We start from the raw sequence: 23543 nt of genomic DNA, 5'->3' as shown, positions 1-23543 counted from the left end.
CTTGTTACTCTGTTACCTTGTTACTCTGTAACCTTGTTACCTTGTTACTTTGTTACCTTGTTACCTTGTTACTCTGTAACCTTGTTACCTTGTTACTCTGTTACCTTGTTACTCTGTTACCTTGTTACTCTGTTACGTTGTAACCTTGTTACTCTGTTACCTTGTTACCTTGTTACCTTGTTACGCTGTTACCTTGTTACCTTGTTACTCTGTTACCCTGTTACTCTGTATCCTTGTTACCTTGTTACCTTGTTACTCTGTTACCTTGTTACCTTGTTACCTTGTTACTCTGTTACCTTGTTACCTTGTTACCTTGTTATTTTGTTACTCTGTTACTCTGTTACCTTGTTACTCTGTTACCTTGTTACCTTGTTACTTTGTTACCTTGTTACCTTGTTACCTTGTTACTCTGTTACTTTGGTACTCTGTTACCTTGTTACCTTGTTACTCTGTTACCTTGTTACCTTGTTACCGTGTTACTCTGTTACCTTGTTACATTGTTACTCTGTTTCCTTGTTACCTTGTTACCTTGTTACCTTGTTACTCTGTTACCTTGTTACCTTGTTACTGTTACCTTGTTACTCTGTTACCTTGTTACCCTGTTACCTTGTTACCTTGTTACTCTGTTACCTTGTTACCTTGTTACTCTGTTACCTTGTTACCTTGTTACTCTGTTACCTTGTTACCTTGTTACTCTGTTACCTTGTTACTCTGTTACCTTGTTACTCTGTTACCTTGTTACTCTGTTACCTTGTTACTCTGTAACCTTGTTACTTTGTTACCTTGTTACTCTGTTACCTTGTTACTCTGTTACCTTGTTACTCTGTTACCTTGTTACTCTGTAACCTTGTTACTTTGTTACCTTGTTACTCTGTTACCTTGTTACCTTGTTATCTTGTTACTCTGTTACCTTGTTACTCTGTTACCTTGTTACCTTGTTACTCTGTTACCTTGTTACCTTGTTACTCTGTTACCTTATTACCTTGTTACTCTGTTACCTTGTTACTCTGTAACCTTGTTACTCTGTTACCTTGTTACTCTGTAACCTTGTTACTCTGTTACCTTGTTACCTTGTTACTCTGTTACCTTGTTACTTTGTTACTCTGTTACCTTGTTACTCTGTAACCTTGTTACTCTGTTACCTTATTACCTTGTTACTCTGTTACCTTGTTACTCTGTTACCTTGTTACTCTGTTACCTTGTTACTCTGTAACCTTGTTACTTTGTTACCTTGTTACTCTGTTACCTTGTTACCTTGTTACCTTGTTACTCTGTTACCTTGTTACTCTGTTACCTTGCTACCTTGTTACTCTGTTACCTTGTTACCTTGTTACTCTGTTACCTTGTTACTCTGTTTCCTTGTTACCTTGTTACTCTGTTACCTTGTTACCTTATTACCTTGTTACTCTGTTACCTTATTACCTTGTTACTCTGTTACCTTGTTACCTTGTAACCTTGTTACTCTGTTACCTTGTTACTCTGTAACCTTGTTACTCTGTTACCTTGTTACCTTGTTACCTTGTTACTCTGTTACCTTGTTACCTTGTTACTCTGTAACCTTGTTACCTTGTTACTCTGTTACCTGGTTACCTTGTTACTCTGTTACCTTGTAACCTTGTTACTCTGTTACCTTGTTACCTTGTTACTCTGTTACCTTGTTACCTTGTTACTCTGTTACCTTGTTACCTTGTTACTCTGTTACCTTGTTACCTTGTTACCTTGTTACTCTGTTACCTTGTTACCTTGTTACTCTGTTACCTTGTTACTCTGTTACCTTGTCTCCTTGTTGCCTTGTTACTCTGTTACCTTGTTACCTTGTTACTCTGTTACTCTGTTACCTTGTTACTCTGTTACCTTGTTACCTTGTTACCTTGTTACTCTGTTACCTTGTTACCTTGTTACTCTGTTACCTTGTTACCTTGTTACTCTGTTACGTTGTTAACTTGTTACCTTGTTACTCTGTTACCTTGTTACTCTGACCTTGTTACCTTGTTACTCTATTGCCTTGTTACTTTATTACTGTGTTACCTTGTTATCTTTTTATTCTGTTACCCTATTGTCTAGCAATTAGCTTTATTTGGTACATTTTTTCTCTTTGACGGAAATCAAACAAAAGTTTCCTTTTTTGAGAACAGCGCTTGGTCAATGACGAAGGCTCTGTGTCTCAATGCTATAGCACCTGAAGCCTGTTATAGTTTCTTTTGGCTGTTATACTTTTATCATGATTTTCTAAAAAATGTAAGCGAAATTTCTGGGCAATATTTTTACGATCAGATATTTTGCATAAAACGCTGAGTCTTAAGGCGCCCTTTTAAAATGACTTAACAACGGGGCAGGGTGCTACAACGGGTATAACGTTTGGATACTTTTAGTCAATACCACACAAGTGAGGCTGAAGTTTTATTGCATTCGTTTCTTAATCATACCTTATCTATTATCGAGACAATCGTTGAAAATCGCACAACACGAGGAAATCGAGTAACTAATGTAGATCAGTTCAGTTTTGCATTAAATACCTGATAACTCCAAGCTGGTTTCCTCCATCTACCGATTTAGTCTTCAAGTTTTTTTGAGACTTCCAGAGGTCAGTTGTGCAAACCCTAACGTCAGACCTAACTGCCAACTCTTGGCTTTGCCTGATCTCGAGGTCAGATCTGTTACGTCCAACATTAAGGTTCAGTAAGCAATGCAACTGATATCTGATCACTTTTCATTATGCAAATCAAAGCAAAATCGATTTTTTCTTTTTTCTTTCAACACCGTTTTCCTTTTTTACATTAAGTGTGGATCACCTTATATGCCAAATTATTATATCTGAATTGATTGTAACTTTTGCGGCTATTAGGAATAATACAATGGGCGATATCAGTTGTGTCAAGATAAGCTGGATTCGGTACAGTGGCACGACTGAAAGTTAAAATTAAACAAACACTTAACTCTGTGCGATACGTAATACACCGATATATAGTTTGAAGGTCACTAATTCATTCAGTTGAGATTATCACTATCGCCTTTGCCTCGTGATGTCGGCAACTATAAAAGGGAGCGCCACTTAAAATTTTGAACGTATCTTGACTACACCGTTACAAGATTAGTCCATTGTCAGACTTTTTCAGATTTCATGGAATTTACTCAAGTATGCTATTTTTGCGGCAATTTGTGAGGTAGATTTGACACTAATGGGTAGTAACATTGCCTTAACGCTATCAGATTGGGCAACGAAATTGTACAAGAATTTCAAATTTCCCGGATTCTCCGAAATGCTATGGGATAACAGCACCTCTCGGCATACTATCAAACAAAATACCTCAAAATGTTTCTAGATTTCTCCAGGTCCCTGAACTGATAGATGCTTTTTGGTCTTCCATAAACTCCTTTCCTTTTTTCCTTTTGTAGGGAGAAACTAATTCTCTCTTTCTTTTTCTTTGCTTCATTGGTGTTACTTGGGCGACGCGAGCCTGCATGATGTTTGCACAGTTTATACACCTACAAAGATTTGTACATCCAATACCTCTTGCAACACACGGACATCTCGATTTTCGACTGCCATCTCGACACGACTCTTGCATTAGGTCGTCGTCTTTAGATTTGTTTCCTTGTCCACATCGACAACCTTTGTTGAAAGCAGTTTCATCCATTCCATTTTCTCTTCCGCTTGTGTTGCTGATATGGTTAACATTTCTACAATTATGACATCGGCAATCACGGGTACAAGGACTTTCATTCTTTTTGCAGGGGCAGATGTCAGAGACACAAGAAATTTTGGTTCCTCGTCGGTTTTTTCCACAGTTGCATCTTTTGGCTTTCATTGTCTGGTTCACAGAATCACCAGAAGCTGAAAATTCTGAAGAAAACAAATGCACGTTAACACTTCAGTAGCGTATTTGAAAAAGAACGGCTTCAAAGGACAATTGACATTAAATTTGCGTAAAAACTGAAGGGTAGCGGAGCACTAGAATACTGCAATAAAAATGTTATGATTTGTACACCTTTGCAAGAATCATAATATTCAAATCCATTAAATAAATTAAATACTGCTAAAACGTTTAACTTACAGCTAAGAAGTCTGAGTGTTTCAACAATAAACCCAATAATATTTCATAAATAAATTACTGAATAATAAAAGAAGTTCAATATGTGTCCATATCTGATACTAGATCATAGATAATAGCACGGCTACCTAATTTCAATCCAGTTTCTTGCCCAAAATAGTCCAGAATCAGAGTGGCCATATCTGCATCAAACGTTTTTGAAGCCGTTTACAGATACTTCTCTGACGAAGAGTGTTCTAAGTTTTTCACAGTCTTCCTTCTCACTTTTCCCTAATCCAAGAAAAGTGCAATGTCCTTTAATCTGTTCCCCGTGCAATGTAAGATGTTTTCCGAGCTGTCTCGCGACTGCCCTGAAAAAACAGTTCCCGTCTCTTATGACTTTATCCACCGTAAGGTTAAGACCAGCGAGATTTCTTGCTAAGTTATCGCTATGTTGGGCAGTCAGATCGATTCCCATGACATTCAGTTTCGATTCACCCTCGATAAGATCACCCATTGTCGCACCTGTTCACCACAGAAAGGCTATCAGATCCAATGATTTGTTTTTACATCTTTCTTTGATCGAAGTGAAGAAATCTTGTAAGTATAGCACTCTGTATGATATGGTTTAGTACTGTTTCCGTTTTAATACCATCTACTGTTTTTGTGCACCCACCAGGCACTTGAACTGATGGAATGATTACACTGCAACAGCGTTTTTCTGTCACTCCTGATGTTGACCATGCTGACGTTGGTTTCATATGTTGCTGTGTGTAGGATGCTGTGTGTAGAGGTGTAGGATCGTTGTCCAGTTTAACGGTCTCGACTGGTACGACTGGAGTTGTTCTTTTATTGTGTATGCTTTTTCCTTTACGTTTGCGGTTCCATGCATATAATGCACACGTCATCACTGCTATTGCTAGTTCAGGTCCAATTTTTGAGACTCCACACAGAAGAGATCTGTTGAGGTGCCTGTGAAGTCTTTCATTCATCTCTGTGCCACATCCTTCGGGAATATCCGAAAGACAGCCCTTTCGCACGTGTTTGCGCAGATTGTCTATTTGATGTATAGTTTCTCCGTTTAACTTTTCTTGCCATACGAAGAGTAGCCTTTCGATGTTAGCCTCAATTTCTTCCGGACACGGCGTACTCATTGAACGTTCGTCGTTGAGATCATCATCCCGGCGGAAAATCATAGACACCTCACCTGAAAATTTTTTATGCTGACTGTCACTTTTGGGAAAGGTTTGTACTATTCTCATGTATGCATGAAATAAATCAAGTTTCGCAAAGATCGCAAAATTATCAAGAATTTTTCTTGCTATGTGAAAATATTAAGACAATGAAGGGCCACGAGAAGGCCTCAAATTTTCCCATAAATCGAAAGAAAAAAAAAGAATTTGTGAAAAGAATTCACCTTCTTGGCCTTTTCTCTCTCTAAGTCTAGAATTTATTTAATTTTTTTATTCTTGCTTTTGCGATATTACAAGTACTCAATCTCTTCACATAGCAAGAAAAATCCTTGTTAGTTTTGCGATAATTGCGAGATTTGAGAGCTTTTGAAGGCCCTACTTAACCATTTTTCTTTGTTCGTCTAGAATTTTTTAAATTTGTCATTCTTGCTATTTTTGCGATATTTCTTACCTTTTCAGTGTTTTTAGGTAGCAGGAAAAATCCTTGTTACTTTTGCGATTTTTTTCTAAGTCTAGAATTTTGTTTTATTGGTTTTTCTACCCATGCGATATTTGCAAGTGATTGTCTCACAAAATTTTCGGTGAATTATTCTCTTTGCGAAAATTGCGGAGAGAATTTGCTAACAAGATCGTTCCTGGACATATATATCGCATTTTTTTTTCTTTTACAGTTCCTTACGCGCTGCCACGCCATACCATACAAACCGTCAAACAAGGCCGCGGGGGACTGATCCCGACGTCCTAGGCATCTAAATAGCAAGTGCGCTTTAACTCTGACAAGTGTGCATGTGACGTATTACGTCTACACACATTCCTAGATATCTTGAGGTAATAGGTAACAGAGTAACAAGGTAACAAAGCAACAAGGTAACAGACTAACGAGGTAAAACGAAGCTAACAAGGAAACAGAATAACAAGCTAACAGACTAACAGATTAACGAAGTACCAAGGGAACAAGGTAACAGAGTAACACGGTAACATGGTAACAGAGTAGCAAGGTAACAAGGCAACAGAGAAACAAGGTAACACGGTAACACGGTAACATAGTAACAAGGTAACAGGGTAACAGAGTAACAAGGTAACAAGGTAACAGAGTAACAAGGTAACAAGGTAACAGAGTAGCAAGGTAACAAGGTAACAAGGTAACAGAGTAACAAGGTAACAAGGTAACAGAGTAACAAGGTAACAAGGTAACAGAGTAACACGGTAACAAGGTAACAAGGTAACAAGGTAACAGAGTACCAAGGTAACAGAGTAACAAGGTAACAAGGTAACAAGGTGACAAAGTAACCAGGTAACAAGGTAACAGAGTAACAAGGCAACAGAGTAACAAGGTAACAAGGTAACAGAGTAACAAGGTAACAAGGTAACAGAGTAACAAGGTAACAAGGTAACAGAGTAACACGGTAACAAGGTAACAAGGTAACAAGGTAACAGAGTAACAAGGTAACAAGGTAACAGAGTACCAAGGTAACAGAGTAACAAGGTAACAAGGTAACAAGGTAACAAAGTAACAAGGTAACAAGGTAAAAAGGAAACAAGGTAACAAAGTAACCAGGTAACAAGGTAACAGAGTAACAAGGTAACAGAGTAACAAGGTAACAAGGTAACAGAGTGGTAAGGTAACAAGGTAACAGAGTAACAAGGTAACAAGGTAACAGAGTAACAAGGTAACAAGGTAACAGAGTAACACGGTAACAAGGTAACAAGGTAACAGAGTAACACGGTAACAAGGTAACAAGGTAACAGAGTAACAAGGTAACAAGGTAACAGAGTACCAAGGTAACAGAGTAACAAGGTAACAAGGTAACAGAGTAGCAAGGTAACAAGGTAACAAGGTAACAGAGTAACAAGGTAACAAGGTAATCGAGTAACAAGGTAACAAGGTAACAGAGTAACAAGGCAACAGAGTAACAAGGTAACAGAGTAACAAGGTAACAAGGTAACAAGGTAACAAGGTAACAGAGTAACAAGGTAACAAGGTAACAAGGTAACACGGTAACGAGTAACAAGGTAACAAGGTAACAGAGTAAAAGAGTAATAAGGTAACAACGTAACAGAGTAACAGATAACAAGGTAACAGAGTAACAAGGTAACAAAGTAACAAGGTAACAAGGTAAGAAAGTAACAAGGTAACAGAGTAACAAGGTAACAAGGTAACAGAGTAACAAAATAACAAGGTAACAGAGTAACAAAGTAACAAGGTAACAAGGTAACAAGGTAACAAGGTAACAGAGTAACAAGGTAACAAGGTAACAAGGTAACAAGGTAACAAGGTAACAGAGTAACAAGGTAACAAGGTAACAGAGTAACAGAGTAACAAGGTAACAGAGTAACAAAGTAACAAGGTAACAAGGTAACAAGGTAACAGAGTAACAGGGTAACAAGGTAACAGAGTAACACGGTAACAAGGTAACAAGGTAACAGAGTAACAAGGTAACAAAGTAACAGAGTAACAAGGTAACAAAGTAACAAGGTAACTAGGTAACAGAGTAACAAGGTAACAGAGTAACAAGGTAACAAGGTAACAGAGTAACAAGGTAACAAGGTAACAAGGTAACAAAGTAACAAGGTAACAAGGTAACAGGGAAACAAGGTAACAGGGTAACAAGGTAACAGTGTAACAAGGTAACAAGGTAACAAGGTAACAGAGTAACAAGGTAACAGAGTAACAAGGTAACAAGGTAACAGAGTAACAAGGTAACAAGGTAACAGAGTAACAAGGTAACAAAGTAACAAGGTAACTAGGTAACAGAGTAACAAGGTAACAGAGTAACAAGGTAACAAGGTAACAGAGTAACAAGGTAACAAGGTAACAAGGTAACAAAGTAACAAGGTAACAAGGTAACAGGGAAACAAGGTAACAGGGTAACAAGGTAACAGTGTAACAAGGTAACAAGGTAACAAGGTAACAGAGTAACAAGGTAACAGAGTAACAAGGTAACAAGGTAACAGAGTAACAAGGTAACAAGGTAACAGAGTAACACGGTAACAAGGTAACAAGGTAACAGAGTAACACGGTAACAAGGTAACAAGGTAACAGAGTAACAAGGTAACAAGGTAACAGAGTACCAAGGTAACAGAGTAACAAGGTAACAAGGTAACAGAGTAGCAAGGTAACAAGGTAACAAGGTAACAGAGTAACAAGGTAACAAGGTAATCGAGTAACAAGGTAACAAGGTAACAGAGTAACAAGGCAACAGAGTAACAAGGTAACAAGGTAACAGAGTAACAAGGTAACAAGGTAACAGAGTAACAAGGTAACAAGGTAACAAGGTAACACGGTAACGAGTAACAAGGTAACAAGGTAACAGAGTAAAAGAGTAACAACGTAACAACGTAACAGAGTAACAGATAACAAGGTAACAGAGTAACAAGGTAACAAAGTAACAAGGTAACAAGGTAACAAGGTAAGAAAGTAACAAGGTAACAGAGTAACAAGGTAACAAGGTAACAGAGTAACAAAATAACAAGGTAACAGAGTAACAAAGTAACAAGGTAACAAGGTAACAGAGTAACAAGGTAACAAGGTAACAGAGTAACAAGGTAACAAGGTAACAAGGTAACAGAGTAACAAGGTAACAAGGTAACAGAGTAACAGAGTAACAAGGTAACAGAGTAACAAAGTAACAAGGTAACAAGGTAACAGAGTAACAAGGTAACAAGGTAACAGAGTAACAAGGTAACAAGGTAACAAGGTAACAGAGTAACAAGGTAACAAGGTAACAGAGTAACAGAGTAACAAGGTAACAGAGTAACAAAGTAACAAGGTAACAAGGTAACAGAGTAACAGGGTAACAAGGTAACAGAGTAACAAGGTAACAAGGTAACAAGGTAACAAGGTAACAGAGTAACAAGATAACAAGGTAACAGAGTAACAAGGTAACAAAGTAACAAGGTAACTAGGTAACAGAGTAACAAGGTAACAAGGTAACAAGGTAACAGAGTAACAAGGTAACAAGGTAACAGAGTAACAAGGTAACAAGGTAACAAGGTAACAAAGTAACAAGGTAACAAGGTAACAGGGAAACAAGGTAACAGGGTAACAAGGTAACGGTGTAACAAGGTAACAAGGTAACAGAGTAACAAGGTAACAGAGTAACAAGGTAACAAGGTAACAGAGTAACAAGGTAACAAGGTAACAGAGTAACAAGGTAACAAGGTAACAGAGTAACAAGGTTACAAGGTAACAGAGTAACAAGGTAACAAGGTAACAGAGTAACAAGGTAACAAGGTAACAGAGTAACAAGGTAACAAGGTAACAGAGTAACAAGGTAACAAGGTAACAAGGTAACAAGGTAACAGAGTAACAAGGTAACAGAGTAACAAAGTAACAAGGTAACAGAGTAACAAGGTAACAAGGTAACAAGGAAACAGAGTAACTAAGTAACAAGGAAACAAGGAAACAGAGTAACTAGGAAAGAAGGAAACAAAGAGAACAAAACTTCAAGGCAACAAGGAACCAAGCAGAAAGGTTGAAGTTATAAGTTAATTAGGTAAAAGCGGTACAATATATGTCCCCATACATGAAGTACCTACCGGCATTCGTTTAGACTTCCGCTAAAGGTGATGTTACACGAAACGATTCGCAACGACAATTTTTGACATTTTTAGGGTAACACAGCGTTGCAACATTGTTGCGGCATTGTTTCGAATGGTTATAACAATAGGGCCATTTATACGAGGAAAAATAAGACGCGAACTGTACCATTTATACGAGCATGTCTTATCTAATAAGACGCGTCTTAGCTAAGCCGTGTCTTATTTTAGACAAAATATGCCGTTTATACGGAAAGTTCGCGTCTTATTTAAGACGCGTCTTATTTTTCCTCTTATAAATGGCCCTATTGTTCCAACATTGCAGCGTTGTGTTGTGCTAAAAAACGTCGCTGCGAATCGTCTCGAGTAACATCACCTTAAGAATGAATGGAATACACAAAACGCAATTTGATCACGCGCGTTTTTACCTTCTACCCCTTGTAATTTTGACCATCTGTCAAGTGACCCTTACGCACCTCCAGTCGTTGTCGCCCGCGCGGACCGCACTCGTACTCCCTAACCTTTGGTCATTACTAGTCACCTTCATGATTATTTTACATCGAGTACTGCGGAGGCTCCTTACTGAGAACCACAATTTAGTCATTCAAACACCTTTGACAAATATAACTTAATTTCTATTTTTTAACAGTTTTATTTATTTGTTTATTTATTTACTTTAGTAAAGATATCCCTTAATTGTGTTGGTATGGCAACATAGCAGGTACCTGTCAGTCTCTTGTAATTTCTTACTGCTATTTTGGATTTTTCACACGTTTAACTCCACGTTTTTCTGCTAAGCGGAACTGTTTCACAGACAGCCCAGCCAAATGTTGTCACTTTCGTGCGAGAGGTTGGCGTTGTCTGATTTCCCTTGAGTGAAGGCTGTCAGGTGGACAGGGAGGGCTGTGGAGATGGTAGAAGCAGCTGTTATCATTTCTGCTGTGATTCTTAGCGTTATGGTGACCACCGGTTAGTCAATGGCACTTTGATTTGAACTGCTTCATGCTCTCTGATTTTTCACTTTTTTTTATCTGGAAGAAGTTTTTGGTCACGGTTTAATCATCCTCATCTGTTCCAATAAAATGTATGTTTTGTTATTAAAGGAGTGACGGAGATTCCAGACGATTTTACTGGTTCCTTCCAAGATCAGGTCACAGAAGATTTACAACAACGGATTTGTTCAAAACATAAACCACAGGTCAGTGATCATTTTCGAGTTGTTATAAAATGTCTATTAAGCTTCCGAAAAGTCCATTTTTTTTGTCTCTTATAATTACCATGGCCTAAAATTATTCTGAATCTCCTTTAACTTTCATTGTTTCAGTTTTTACCACGAACCTCAGTAAACACCACCAAGCGCTTGTCAGATTTAAGAAGCTTAATGCGTAAACAAGATGGTGGAATACAAGGTTACATTGTGCCTTCCACTGATGCCCACCAGGTACAACTGCTGTTTTATAATCAACTTAATCAAATTACATGCAGTGTTAACCCATAAACGCTAACAAAGCCTCAGATATAATTACTGGATAGAGTTTATCTGTGTTAATCCATCAATACACACCAGATATAATATTTACTGCTATTAATTGAAAATATGATGTATTTATCACTAGGTACTTATTGAGAACGCTCAGTGTTGTTGTAAACGTCTCCTATTGGAGATGGGACAGGGGCTATTTCTAATGACGGATATATATCCAAATCACAAGAAAGCCTAGCCATTTGCGTTGAATTTCGACAGTGCCTTCTTCCTCAATTATTTTGAGAAACTGAGGATTCATACGGTGACGGAAATCGAACCCGTCACAACCAAGCTGCGTGCCAAGCGTTATAGTGTAAACTGGGAAAGGACAAATATGGTGCCCAATTGCCCCCTTTTGCATGCAATGTTTATTCCTTCTCCCTTCAAATGCCTCCCAAACAGGCTAAGCAACAGCCTTGTCTATAGACAAGCGCTTCACCTATAAGCATCAGTTTGTAAAATTAGTCGTTCGCGCCTCCGTGCATTGTAGCCGCTGTAGGCTCTTTCAAGGGTCATTTTGCCTTAGTTCATAAACGATTAATGTTGCTGTACCTTTATGAGACACTTACACTATTTTCCACAGACTGAAGATGTTGCACCTCAGCATCGAAGGAGGGAATTCATTTCGGGATTTAGGGGATCTCGCGGTACTATTTTGTTATCACTGTTGAAACTGTTTCTTATTATTAAAAAAAGAAAAGAGTTTTTCAGTATTTTCAATTCACAACAGATATGCATTTTAGGAACCGCCGTTATAACTAATAAGAAGGCTGCCTTGTGGACTGACGGAAGATACTTTGTGCAAGCAAACATGGAGCTTGATTGCAACTGGATATTACAAAAAGAAGGTAACATAGTTAGATTTTCTGTGATCACAGAACAAAAAATGTTAGACAAATTTTTACGAAAGCAAAAGCGAATTAAGCTTTCTTTAGCGCTTTTGGCGAAAGCAAAGAGTAGAAAGATGGTTTTGATCAAGATGGACCTAGACATGTCACCTCACAACATTGTAGCAAAGAGACAGTGTAGGCTCGGTTCAGGTGACGACAACTGGGCTTAAATTGCCACTGATGAAAACCGACATTTCCTTTACTACAAGAGAAAATTCTCTCTTGCTTTACTAACTTATGTCTTATGCGGAGCCTTTAATAACACGTTGTAAGCCAAAAACTCGCCTACTGAAGCTTGCTTTAACCAATTTAGTGCATTCCAGTTATCAGGCTCGTGATAATGAAACTGTATAACTCGTCGCACAATTTTATATTAATACAGAAATGAAAGGAACTCCAAGCCTGGCCAAATGGATCAGTCAGGTGAGTGCGGTGCGTGTTCTTTCCGCTAAACGGACGTGCCACATGACTCTCCATAAGGTTAACTCTTTCCATTGAATTTGGAGGAGGTGGGCATTAGAATATAAAGTGCTTTAAGATATTAGAGACTAAAGAAAGTTTTTGAAAATTTGTCTTGAACGTTATACAAACCGACCTCAGTACAGAAAACTGAGGATTTAATTGATGAAGGATATTACGAATGTTGCGTATTTCAAAAACACGTTAATTTTCTGAAACTAGAAGTTAAAGCAGGCGAACAAGTCTTGGAGAAATCTCTCGAAAACTGCAAAAGGACTTAAATGTATGAGGGAAAAGTAAAAGCTAAAATGGCAAAGGTGCTAAGGGTTTGTTGTCCTGCTATGACCTCTTTTAATTCCGGGGACCACCTCAGCTTTCATTGTACCTATAAATCGATAAAACGCTTTGGTCGTCTATTGTTACGATAAGGTGTTGTTTCATTGAACGGAAGGAGGAGTTGAGGGTTGATTAACTGAAAGAGGGTGGGTGTATAGCGAATGTAAAATTTCCGCCCGCTTAATAATGGTGACATCCGTCGTGAATATTATTTCAGAACATTCCCAAAGGCTCCAAAGTTGGCGTGGATCCTTTTCTTTTCTCCATATGTAAGTTTAATTATGATATAATGAAACTTTTTTCAAAACTTTTAACTAAAAGTCATCGATTATCACTTCCTTGTGAGGGGTCATTAGTAACACCGATAAACATCAATTTATCTCCTCCACAGTAGACGTTTACAATAACTTCTGTTGACTTAATTGCACGATACAGAAGAAACTTAATGAATCCTTCTCACCTTAATCATTTTGAACCTCTCACTTTGGCTGGGTCGTAAATAGTTAAGTCAACAACTTTGGCGCCAATTACATTCAGCCTTTATTATTGTTCTTTCTACAGGTGAATGGGATCGTTTGTCCAAGGTAAAGTAAAGTGCTTTCTATGATGATGATCTACAGGTATAAATATTAGCGGAGCTCTCGCACGCCCAAAGCGCGCAAAAAGGAGCACCATGATGTAAGGCAATTTGGTTGTCTATGCATCCGAGGAGTCACGGTAGTAATGTGTCCGTACCAGGGCGGATAAATGTTGGGCGGTGAAACGAGCGCTCCGCTCTTCATTTAATGTGTGATGCGGAGTAGGACTGGCACGAGCGCTCTTTCCGCGCTTCCGGTGCGCTTGAAGGCCGGCGAAATTTTCCTTTTTGCAAACCGGAAATCCTATTTTCTTTCTGTAATTTCAGGCTACAATGTTAAATAGATAAATTCGTTTCATAACAATATCAATAAACAGTTTCATATGTTTGTGTCTGTACGTCTATAAGTCAAATTTGTTGGTCGTATAATGCTAAAATTTCAGTTTAATTTGAAAGTGTTGAATACCTCCTCCTTCCACTAAATATCACCTAATCGTCTTTCGCCGTTTCGTTTGCAAAAGCTTAACACTTCTTAACCTCAATTTTTACATATGTTAAAAAAGGATAAATTTTATATAACATAACAAAAAATTAGATTGATATATATTGATATAGTAGCGTTGTACTTCTGCAAACTTTGCTTCTCGGGTGCAACGCGCCATGGCGATTCGCGCAATGCGTTGCAAATCCGGCACCCGCAGGTAAACAAAATTTATTGAGGTTAGTTGTAAGGTTTTTCGCCGTTTTTCTCTCTAAAACAAAACAAGGTAAACAGTAAAAACTGAGGGGAAACTAATTTTGAAGTTTCGAAGAAACAGAAAGACGTATGAGATGTTTTTTTTAACATTAAAAAGAAGGATGATGGTGATTGAAATTAGCATAATTTCACCTTGCACGAGCTGCACGCATTTATAAAACACACGTCATCTAGTTATGAAGCACGATCTGCTGTCTTTTAGTTTTGCCATGGATGACATGGATGAGATTTTCCTTCGTGTTTTAGACAATACTTAGTTGTTTTTGTTTTGGAATAACATCGACATTGGCGAGTAGCAGAAGGAAAATAAAATTCAGTGGTAGAGTCATGGAAGTAATAAAGAAACCCTTTGAAAGAGATATTTGTCTACTCCAACTAAACCTCCCGCAAAAAATAGCAACATTTGCCTCTCGGAGACAGTGTACCAGCACAAAGGAACGAGAAAGAAGTGCAAGAAAACAAATCAAGCTGCCATAATTCAGTGACAGCGGCAGTGTCTAATGTACAAACCACATCGCAAGCCCTGACCGAAGTCGAAAACAAACGACATTTCTAAGCAGAGTCCCAGTCCACTGCATCACACCTTTTTGCTCGGACGCGCTCGTTTCACCGCCCAACCTTTATCCGCCCTGGTCCGTACGCGCTCCGTCCGCACCACAGGAAAACCAATGTGAAATGACCTTTTTAAATCTGAGTGGAGCCTAGACGTGCATGTTACGGTCATTTTGGCCACTGGGACTTTTATAGACACTAAACAGCAACAAAGCCGAGTCTCTTTTTCTCACTAGATTTTAATGTCTAGGCTGACGTGGATAACAGAGAAAGAGCTAGAGCGAGAGATAAAAAACATAGGAGACAAATGTCGTTAGAAACACAACATGAAAATTTAATAGCGGTGGTGAGAAGATGAGAAATGTTAGCGGCCAGTGAGGTCAAAATGAGCGGCAGTACGTGAAAAAGAAAGCCAACGGGAATACAATCAGCAAATTCTTTTTGTGAGAACATGCGACATTTCTTCCGTAGAACTAGAAATTGAAAGTTTCACGGTGTAGTCGCGCAACAACGACAAAGAAATGTACAAAAAAGTGTGCTGCACGTGCAAAGTTGTTTTTTGCTAATTACACCTATTGTTGTTGTTGACGACGACCACAACGACAACTTCAAAAAACAATATAGGTTTAATGATCAAAACAACAGCTCTGCACGTGCATTTAGTACATTTCTTTAACGTCCACTGCACGACTACGACGTGTAACCTCTTAATTTGACGACTTGTGGAGGACGTGGACATACGACGACGGATTTTCCTTTCTCTTTTTGAAACTGAATAAAATCCTTAAGAATCCAACTCCAGGAAAAGTCGCCTGCATTTGGCATATTGAGCTGGTCCAAATAGACGCGATTAAGTTTGAAAGAAAGCAAATTCATTTTTTTTATGGACGTTGTGTGGTCCTTGCTTAAGGTCCCTAAATCCGTCGCCGTTTAGCACTACACGATTTTATTTTTGTGTGAGTAAATTCTAAGTATAGTAACGAGAGCTTCGCTTTTAGCCCTGGCTAAATTTATATGTTGCCATACTGAGATGCACGTTACGTCACCAGGAGCTCAAGAAACATCGTATACGTTTGATCCCTATCAAACAAAACCTCATTGACCTTATATGGAAGAGGGACCGACCCAAGCCGGTCCCGAGAAAGTTGATAGTCCTCGACTTAAAGTATTCAGGTAATAGAGCTGTTTTCAAGATTCCTGCATACTTAATAAAAGGGTAAACAGTTAAAGAGAACTTTAGAGTTAGACAGTGTCATCCTGATCTTTGCTATTTACCGAATTACTACACACTATCTGTTTCCAAGCAGCATATTCTACAGCTTGACCTAAATTCCCTGCTTACTGACGCTCAGTGCTCAAATTGCACTCTATGTAGTGCGTAATGAACACACTACTATTTTAACGAAGCTCATACGCACTTGTGAATAGTTTTTTTTAGAATTTAGCAATAGTATTACACACATGTAAAAATCTTATAAATTTATACTCTGTCTCTAGTCAATAATGATACACTTGTAAATAGTTTTATTAATTCGATTTTAGTGGTTGCAATAGTTGCTTATTCTAATTAATAGTGGTTCCTCTACTGCTGATTGATGGATTGATTTCATGTATTTTCACATTTTAGGTAAATGTTGGCAAGACAAAATCTCAGCTCTGCGTAAATTGCTTAAAGAAAGATCTTCAAATGCTGTTGTACTTCACAAACTGGATGAAATAGCATGTGAGTTTTGTTGGACTTGATGGGGATGCTTTGATGTTTATATTGAGGCGAGGGAGAGGGGGGCACTTTTTTCTGTTTTATCAACTAACCAAACGGAAAAGTAAATATCTTTTGCTATTTTCCTCTCACTCGACAGGGTTATTTAACCTTCGCGGGTTTGACCTAAAATACTCGCCCGTCTTCTTTTCCTATGCTGTAGTTACAAACGCCGTTGTCATGTAAGTAAAGAAAACTACATATTTTATTCACCCGTTATCAAGATCAAACTTGGACTGATTAGAAAGTAGTATTAGCTAATCTAAGCGTGTCATTAAGTCATTTCTCATTAATCGGTACATACTGTACATTATTCTGACAATAACTTTCAGAATTTACTTTTCAGGCTGTTTGTAGACAATGCCAAAGTTACGTCACGTGTAAGGAAACATTTGAGAGTTGGTCAGTGTCCAAAAAAGAAAGCGCTGTGTGTCTTGCTTAAACCGTACAACACTATAACAACGGAGGTCAAACGACTAGCTAAAAATAAACACGCCAAAATATGGGTAAGTCCGCTCAGTTTACCGTAGCCTGAAATTATCGTAATGGAGTTGGAAGAAGAACTTAATTAAAATTTTTTCCTGATCTGATGTGGGTAAAGATAAGCTTTTATATGTTTTTCTTTGTTTCGTACAGTACTTTCTGTACTTTGTATTTCGTACTTCGTACTCTTCCAATTTTAATCTCAGGTCAGCGTCATCATTTTTTTGTTAATCCACACAGCTTAGTACATCTTTAAGTCATGGGATACGAATGAATATTCTTAAGGTCAGTAATCTATAATTATTTGTCAGTAAGTTTTGTCACAGTTTATATTTCACACATCATTTTAAGAGGCCTAAGAACTGTTGAATCATGCAATTAAACATGCCAAGATCCGCATGTTTATTGTCTTTAACGTGCTATCACCCTCCACGAGAGCACTTTCACGCATTTTTTTTTCCATCAACTAAGAATAGTCGCGTACAGTAACGCGCTACTGAATAGAACTCTACACCGCCCTAACTACAATGTTGGACACTAACTGCAGTTTCTACCAGGTTTCGATAGAGTATCAAGTGGGCGGGGGGGGGGGGGGGGGGGGGAGGTGCGAAATCCTGAAAGCATTTATCGCAAGATATCAGCGCTTTCTCAACTTCATGACATTGAATCGTGAAACTCGTTTGTGTGCGTTCACCTGTTCATCTCTTCTCGATCTATAGTCATTGAGAAAAATATGAGAATAAGGCTTTCCGCACCCTTTTTAAAGACGCATGGAAAGATACATCCCCTAGCAACAGCTATATATAAGACGATAGCTTTCGTGTCAACTACCGTACGCCAAAATAAAAAATTTAAGCCAAATGACTTTAAGGGACATGTAAGCGAGACACAGTATAAGAATGCACGAAAAATTTTCAAAATAACCATGACATAAAAATCATATTTGAGAGGTCTTTTTATTGTACAGTGGAAACTCGATATAACGAGGGGCTAAGGGACTGGCAACTGAATTTATTTGTTATGACGAGGTTTTGTTATATCGAGGTTCTTTTTCATATATTTTACAGTCGTGACTGGGGGAAAGAAAATGGCTCGTTAAACCGAGGACTTCATTGTATTGAGCTTCCACTGTACTAAGTGGAATCCTCATTATTGTGGCTTCACAAAGTCGGATTGATAGTAAGCTAACATAATTATTTTCTTAGGATAAATTGTTTTTAGGTGAATCTCCAATTGCTTTGCCAAAAGCATTAAAGAACCCCACTGAAATAAATGGAATGAAAAATGCTAATGTAAGTATGGTTAAGTTTGGTATAGAAATCAGTTGAAGATTAAGTGTGATGTTATATGAGTGTCATATAATACCAATAGCAATAAAAAACATTGTTGATGCATTTTTTCAAAACGGACAAATTATTAGAATATTAAAAAGCGAAACTCCGACCGCGACTTTATGTCGCGTTTCATGCTGCTATCCTATCACCATCGTGTATAAAAAAGGTTTTTTTAAAAACTTTTTTTTAACTCGGCAAAATAAAAAAGATGGGTTGTTACCAGATGACAACTGTATGACGCAGAAGTAGTTTCTGAAGGATATAAAGTGGAGAAGAGAAGCACAACAAAACCAGTGATGTTATGTAATCAATTGCTTGAAGATAACAACGAGTGTAAGAGAGAAAAGCATGTTGTCCACCCTGCAGAAAGCTTCACTTGCGAAAACTTTATCACGTCAATTCACCCCTGATTTACTAACAGCAAGAGAGAATGAGATCATTGTCTCTTGCCAACAGTGATTTTGTAGTTACCGAATATCACCGTAATGTAAGTTCACTTAACGTCTTTCTTTGTGAATAATCCCATTTACACTGTGTGATGGGTAGATTTGTGGAAGCTCTTTTTCACTGAACCCACGTGATCATGACCACCGTGAGTCTCCAGAAAGAGTCCACTCTCACTGACCTGACAGTAATCACTTACGATGTACTCAAGTACATTCAACTGTGTTAGAAACTTTGTGGCGAGGTAATTTTCTTCCTTTCTGGTCTTCAGGTGAAAGATTCTGTTGCCATGTGTGAGTTCTTTGCTTGGACTGAACAAGAGGTACATTTTGGAAAACGCCTTTATCAACGGCAGTTGACTTGTTTGTGCAGATTTTTCATCATTTAAGTCGCCTTTTATTTAAGGTCATATCTGCATAATGAACTGGTACTGATGTTTCTCTCGTATTTCAGATTTTAAAGAATTCCACTCAGCTAACAGAATTAGTGGCGGAAACAAAGTTGTTATACTTTAAATCGTAAGAAGGGACATTATTATAGTGTGGATTTTTTATTTTTCATTTATTAATTTTTTTATTGTTTTGTCCGTGTGGATCTAACCGAGCTAATAAGCACTATATCGAAAACTGATCTCGGTCTACAACGGCCGCCTCAATCGATGGAATGAAAAGATTCGTGAATATTCAGCTAATACGCTTTCTTCGGTACTGCTCTTATTCTGTTGTGTGATTGGTCATTTTCTTTGTTGAAGGCGACAGGATAACTTCATAAGCCCGAGCTTTGCAACAATTGCTGGCTTTGGATCAAACAGTGCGATAATTCATTACAAGTAAGTGGTATATGAATGAAGTCTGGCTTCTGATATTCGAAAATACGATAAAGATTAATACCCAAACCAAAATCTGTGGAAACTTTAATCATAGTTTTGTTCAGTATGGCTTTGGTTACTATTTACCTTGCGCCCTAATACTTTCTTTCTTTTTCTTTCTTCTTTTGCAGAGCTAATCGTTATACAAACGCCAAGATTAACAGTGATGGCGTTTTCCTGCTTGACAATGGTGGACAATACTTGTAAGGTTTGTTTCGTATAACTTTCCAGTCAGTGAACTAGGAAACATGTAATAAAGAAGTACATTTCAAAATGAGTGAAAATAGAATACTCTTTCACAAGAAACAAATAGCAGGTGAAAGCAGATTTCCACGTCAGGTATTCGGTGATTTGAAAAAAAAGTTTCCTTCGATTTGAAAAAAGCTCAGGCTTCGAGTAGTGACTACCCACATTAACCCCTTGCGTACCAGCTTTGTTTTGAATTGCTCGATAGAGGTGGGACGACAGATACGACACGGACTGTTCATTTTGGAGCCCCAAGCCAACATCAAAAGGTCAGTAAAATCACATTGCAACATACTATGAAGTACTTTTTATGACGATCAAGCATTCCCCCCTACACTCAGCATGAATCTAGCTACGCTCGTTATTTTGTGTTTGCTCGACTCTTTGTCAAATAGTTCGTATTGAATGACTTGCTCTTGTTTGCTTAAAGGCAGGTTCAATCCACGGGGTTGGAATATGCTGTAGTTCACTCTTTCCTAGGCAGAGGCTCCCGCCCGCTGGGCCCGTGGGTATCCTGGAGATAAAAATAGCAATAATCGGATCCCGCGCGCTTTCCGCTTTTTCTTTCTTCCCAGCCTCCCTAGCTACGACACAAAGAAGCCTCCGGCGGCTACGGATAGGGAGAGCTGTAGTTCATTTTTACCCCTGGTTTGAATCTAATTGTCCTTTGTTTTAAAGTCATTGAAATACAACACCATATCCAAAATCAAGGAAAATAAAATTTAATCCAAGGAAAAAAATGAAACCACAGCAAATACAGGCATGTATAGGTTGAACTCTAATTTTGAAAACATTTTCATCACACAGGATTGCTATACAAGGGTTTTAAAAGGTCACATTGACATCGCCAATGCAGTGTTCCCCAATGATACTTACGGTAAGAAACGCTGGTTAACTGTTTAAATTTTTTTATCGACTTCATGACCATTACCGATAATTTAAAGATAACAATCTTCCTGTAATAGTTGACCACTGAGTAATTCAGCGATTCTCACCAGTGTCAAAACACCACAACCTCCACCTTTCCGTCAGAAGATTAACATGGAAGGTCCTCTTGTTAATCGACACGCATGCAGCATAGCCTTCAGTCGCCGACCCAAAAACAACAGTTATTTGTTTTCACGTCAGGGGATAGTGCACTAACTGGGTTTCTTTGGGTTGTTGATGTCTTAATTCAATCCACTTGAACAACCCAAAAACCCAGTTAGGCATACTTATTGTTAACGTTTCATCATTTGACTTCTTTCGATGTTAAAGGAAGGACATTAGACGTGTTTGCAAGAGAACCTCTATGGAAAATAGGCCTGGACTATCGACATGGCACCGGACATGGAATAGGGCATTTTCTCAACGTACATGAAGGTACCAATACTCATCTAAGGGGCGGGAATGAAGGGTCACATGACTGGTCGCTTAATGTGCTAGATCTGACGAGATGGAACCCTTCAACTCATCCATCCCAGCTAAACATAGGCTTCTCAGCGCACCAGTTAGCCTTACCTTTCCTTCATCGAAAGTTACTTAAAAAATAGATGTAAAGGTTTCTGAGAAGCCTATGACATCTTCAGAGAAGGGTATACTTAAAGGCGCCACCCCAAAAATTACACTTGGTTTTAACAGTGCTCGTATTCCAGTGCTGTAAGCATGTAATGACGGTCAAACATTCAGTGTCGACGAAGGCGCTAAATATATTGGGTCGGTTATTTAAACGAAGTCCGCGGTTTAGCAAATCAAATCTGTGGACCTCCAGATATCTTCCTTAGCGAGTAATTTTAAGAAAATAAGTGCTTTTCCAGTCTACGCTTTGTTCTTTCATGAACCTTTTCACGATGAATGGTGTTAAGATAAAAGCATAAGGCAAACTGAAAATGGGTAAGAACGCGGTTTTGTTAAGCACTGTCGAAACTCCGTTTAAATAACTGGCCCATTGTGTTACTTAATTTTCAGGACCCCAGTGCATAGCTCCGGGATTCCCCATAGATGAAGAAAAGATTCTCATGCCCGGAATGATTCTTTCAGACGGTAAAAATAACTAACGAACTTAAGGAATAAATCAATAAATAAAGATTGTCCAAATTGTATAAGCATAATAATAATAATAATAATAATAATAATAATAATAATAATAATAATAATAATAATAATAATAATAATAATAACAATAATAATAATAATAATAATAATAATAATAATGCTTTTATTTAACGAGGGTAACACTAAATAGCCCAAGGCTAATAAACTTGTGTCCCTCAAAACACAATCTGGACGCACGATTTTGTTTAGCGGAGCAGCCTGCCTTCGTTACTGACTATAGATACATATTTTTTCCCTTAAGGGCTCGTTAAAATGGTAAATCGTACCTTGACAGGCAACTAAAATGTTATATGAGGCCCGCAATGGCTTAGTCACTTGATTCTCTGGTTCTCATGTAATGTTGCTAGGATATTACAAGCTGGAAAGTTGGGAAACTAAAGCAAAAAAATTAGGGCTGTGCCGTGATAGCGTGTAATTATTATCACTTAGAACCTGGATATTATGAAGACGGCAAGTTTGGAATCCGCCTTGAAACAGCTGTACTTGTACAAGTGGCAAACACAAAGGTCAGTAGCAGGCTTTCATAAATATTTTCTTTTCACTGATCGGAATAATTTATCTTGTATTGATCAGCGGCAATAACTAATTTATTTCAATTCTTTCAATCTTTCTACGCAGTATCATTTTGATGGACATGACTATCTGAAGTTTGAGCCGGTTACTTACGTAAGTATAGTTCATCGACCACCTTCCATTACTTTGACTTTCATTTTGATCAAAACAGAGTGAGCGAACGAAAACTATAAACCGCTCTATTATACATGTATATGTTGTTTCAACACCAACAGATGCCTTTCCAAAGAAAGCTTATTGACGTATCAATGCTGAGTAAGCCACAGGTACCCGTATGATCAGACTAATTTAATATCTACTTTAACCATTTTGACATGAAAACTTTTATCAATGATTTAACTTAAGCAAGGCCTCTACTCGGTAGCCTGAATTTTAGACAATTGTTCGAGTCGCTTACTCCCTCAGTTACTGAGGGAGTAAGCAACTCGAAGTAATGTCTGAAATTCAGGCTATGTACTTGGATGAAGCCAAAGAAAAATTCGTCTACTGTAATTCAGTTCAGTTCACCTTGCTTATTGACGAAGATTCTCTTACAGTAGCAACACAGACAAACCAAACGACATCAAAGTAAAACAGAAGCCGGCTATGTTGCGCATTTCTTCTACTTTATTAAACGTGTACAAGGCTGGTAAATTTACATGCTGGTGTTAAAGCAAATGGTGTTTTCTAGCTTTGCTCATTCTAAAGGACAATTTTAACTCTTTCACAGGTCGACTGGCTAAATGAATATCATAGAAAAACAAGGCAACTGATCGGAGGAGAACTAAGAAAGCAAGGGAAAATGGCGGCTTTATCTTGGTTATGGAGGGAAACGGAACCACTGGACTGTAAAAAATAATATCAGGTGTAAATACTTGAAAATAAACAACATTTTTGCAGAATA

At 38.0% G+C, this 23543-nt stretch overlaps 1 protein-coding gene across 1 annotated transcript; it reads left to right on the top strand.

Annotated features, from left to right (window-relative positions):
• The first annotated feature begins 10569 nt into the window (after positions 1 to 10569).
• On the top strand, positions 10570 to 23541 carry LOC140941161 (xaa-Pro aminopeptidase 1-like). The gene is made up of 26 exons (XM_073390140.1): positions 10570 to 10732; positions 10867 to 10961; positions 11088 to 11204; positions 11872 to 11935; positions 12032 to 12136; positions 12561 to 12601; positions 13191 to 13242; positions 13535 to 13557; positions 15909 to 16032; positions 16487 to 16582; positions 16719 to 16800; positions 16965 to 17124; positions 17342 to 17386; positions 18307 to 18393; positions 19151 to 19201; positions 19333 to 19397; positions 19631 to 19708; positions 19879 to 19950; positions 20202 to 20262; positions 20801 to 20870; positions 21251 to 21355; positions 21941 to 22015; positions 22517 to 22593; positions 22706 to 22753; positions 22876 to 22926; positions 23370 to 23541. Exons 1-26 carry the CDS (start codon positions 10675 to 10677, stop codon positions 23496 to 23498), a joined length of 2031 nt encoding a protein of 676 aa, XP_073246241.1. The 5' UTR covers positions 10570 to 10674; the 3' UTR covers positions 23499 to 23541.
• Positions 23542 to 23543: the final 2 nt, after the last annotated feature.

Source organism: Porites lutea, chromosome 1 (genome assembly GCF_958299795.1).
Source record: "Porites lutea chromosome 1, jaPorLute2.1, whole genome shotgun sequence".
Lineage (NCBI taxonomy): Eukaryota > Metazoa > Cnidaria > Anthozoa > Scleractinia > Poritidae > Porites > Porites lutea.
This window is presented reverse-complemented; position numbering and strand designations above follow the sequence as displayed.

Coding starts and splice junctions, on each gene's coding strand:
- LOC140941161 (XM_073390140.1), top strand. CDS start 10,675: ATGGTAGAAGCAGCTGTTATCATTTCTGCTGTGATTCTTAGCGTTATG. Junction 13,243..13,534: donor TCCTTTTCTTTTCTCCATAT/GTAAGTTTAATT, acceptor TTCTTTCTACAG/GTGAATGGGATCGTTTGTCC. Junction 22,594..22,705: donor TACAAGTGGCAAACACAAAG/GTCAGTAGCAGG, acceptor CTTTCTACGCAG/TATCATTTTGATGGACATGA.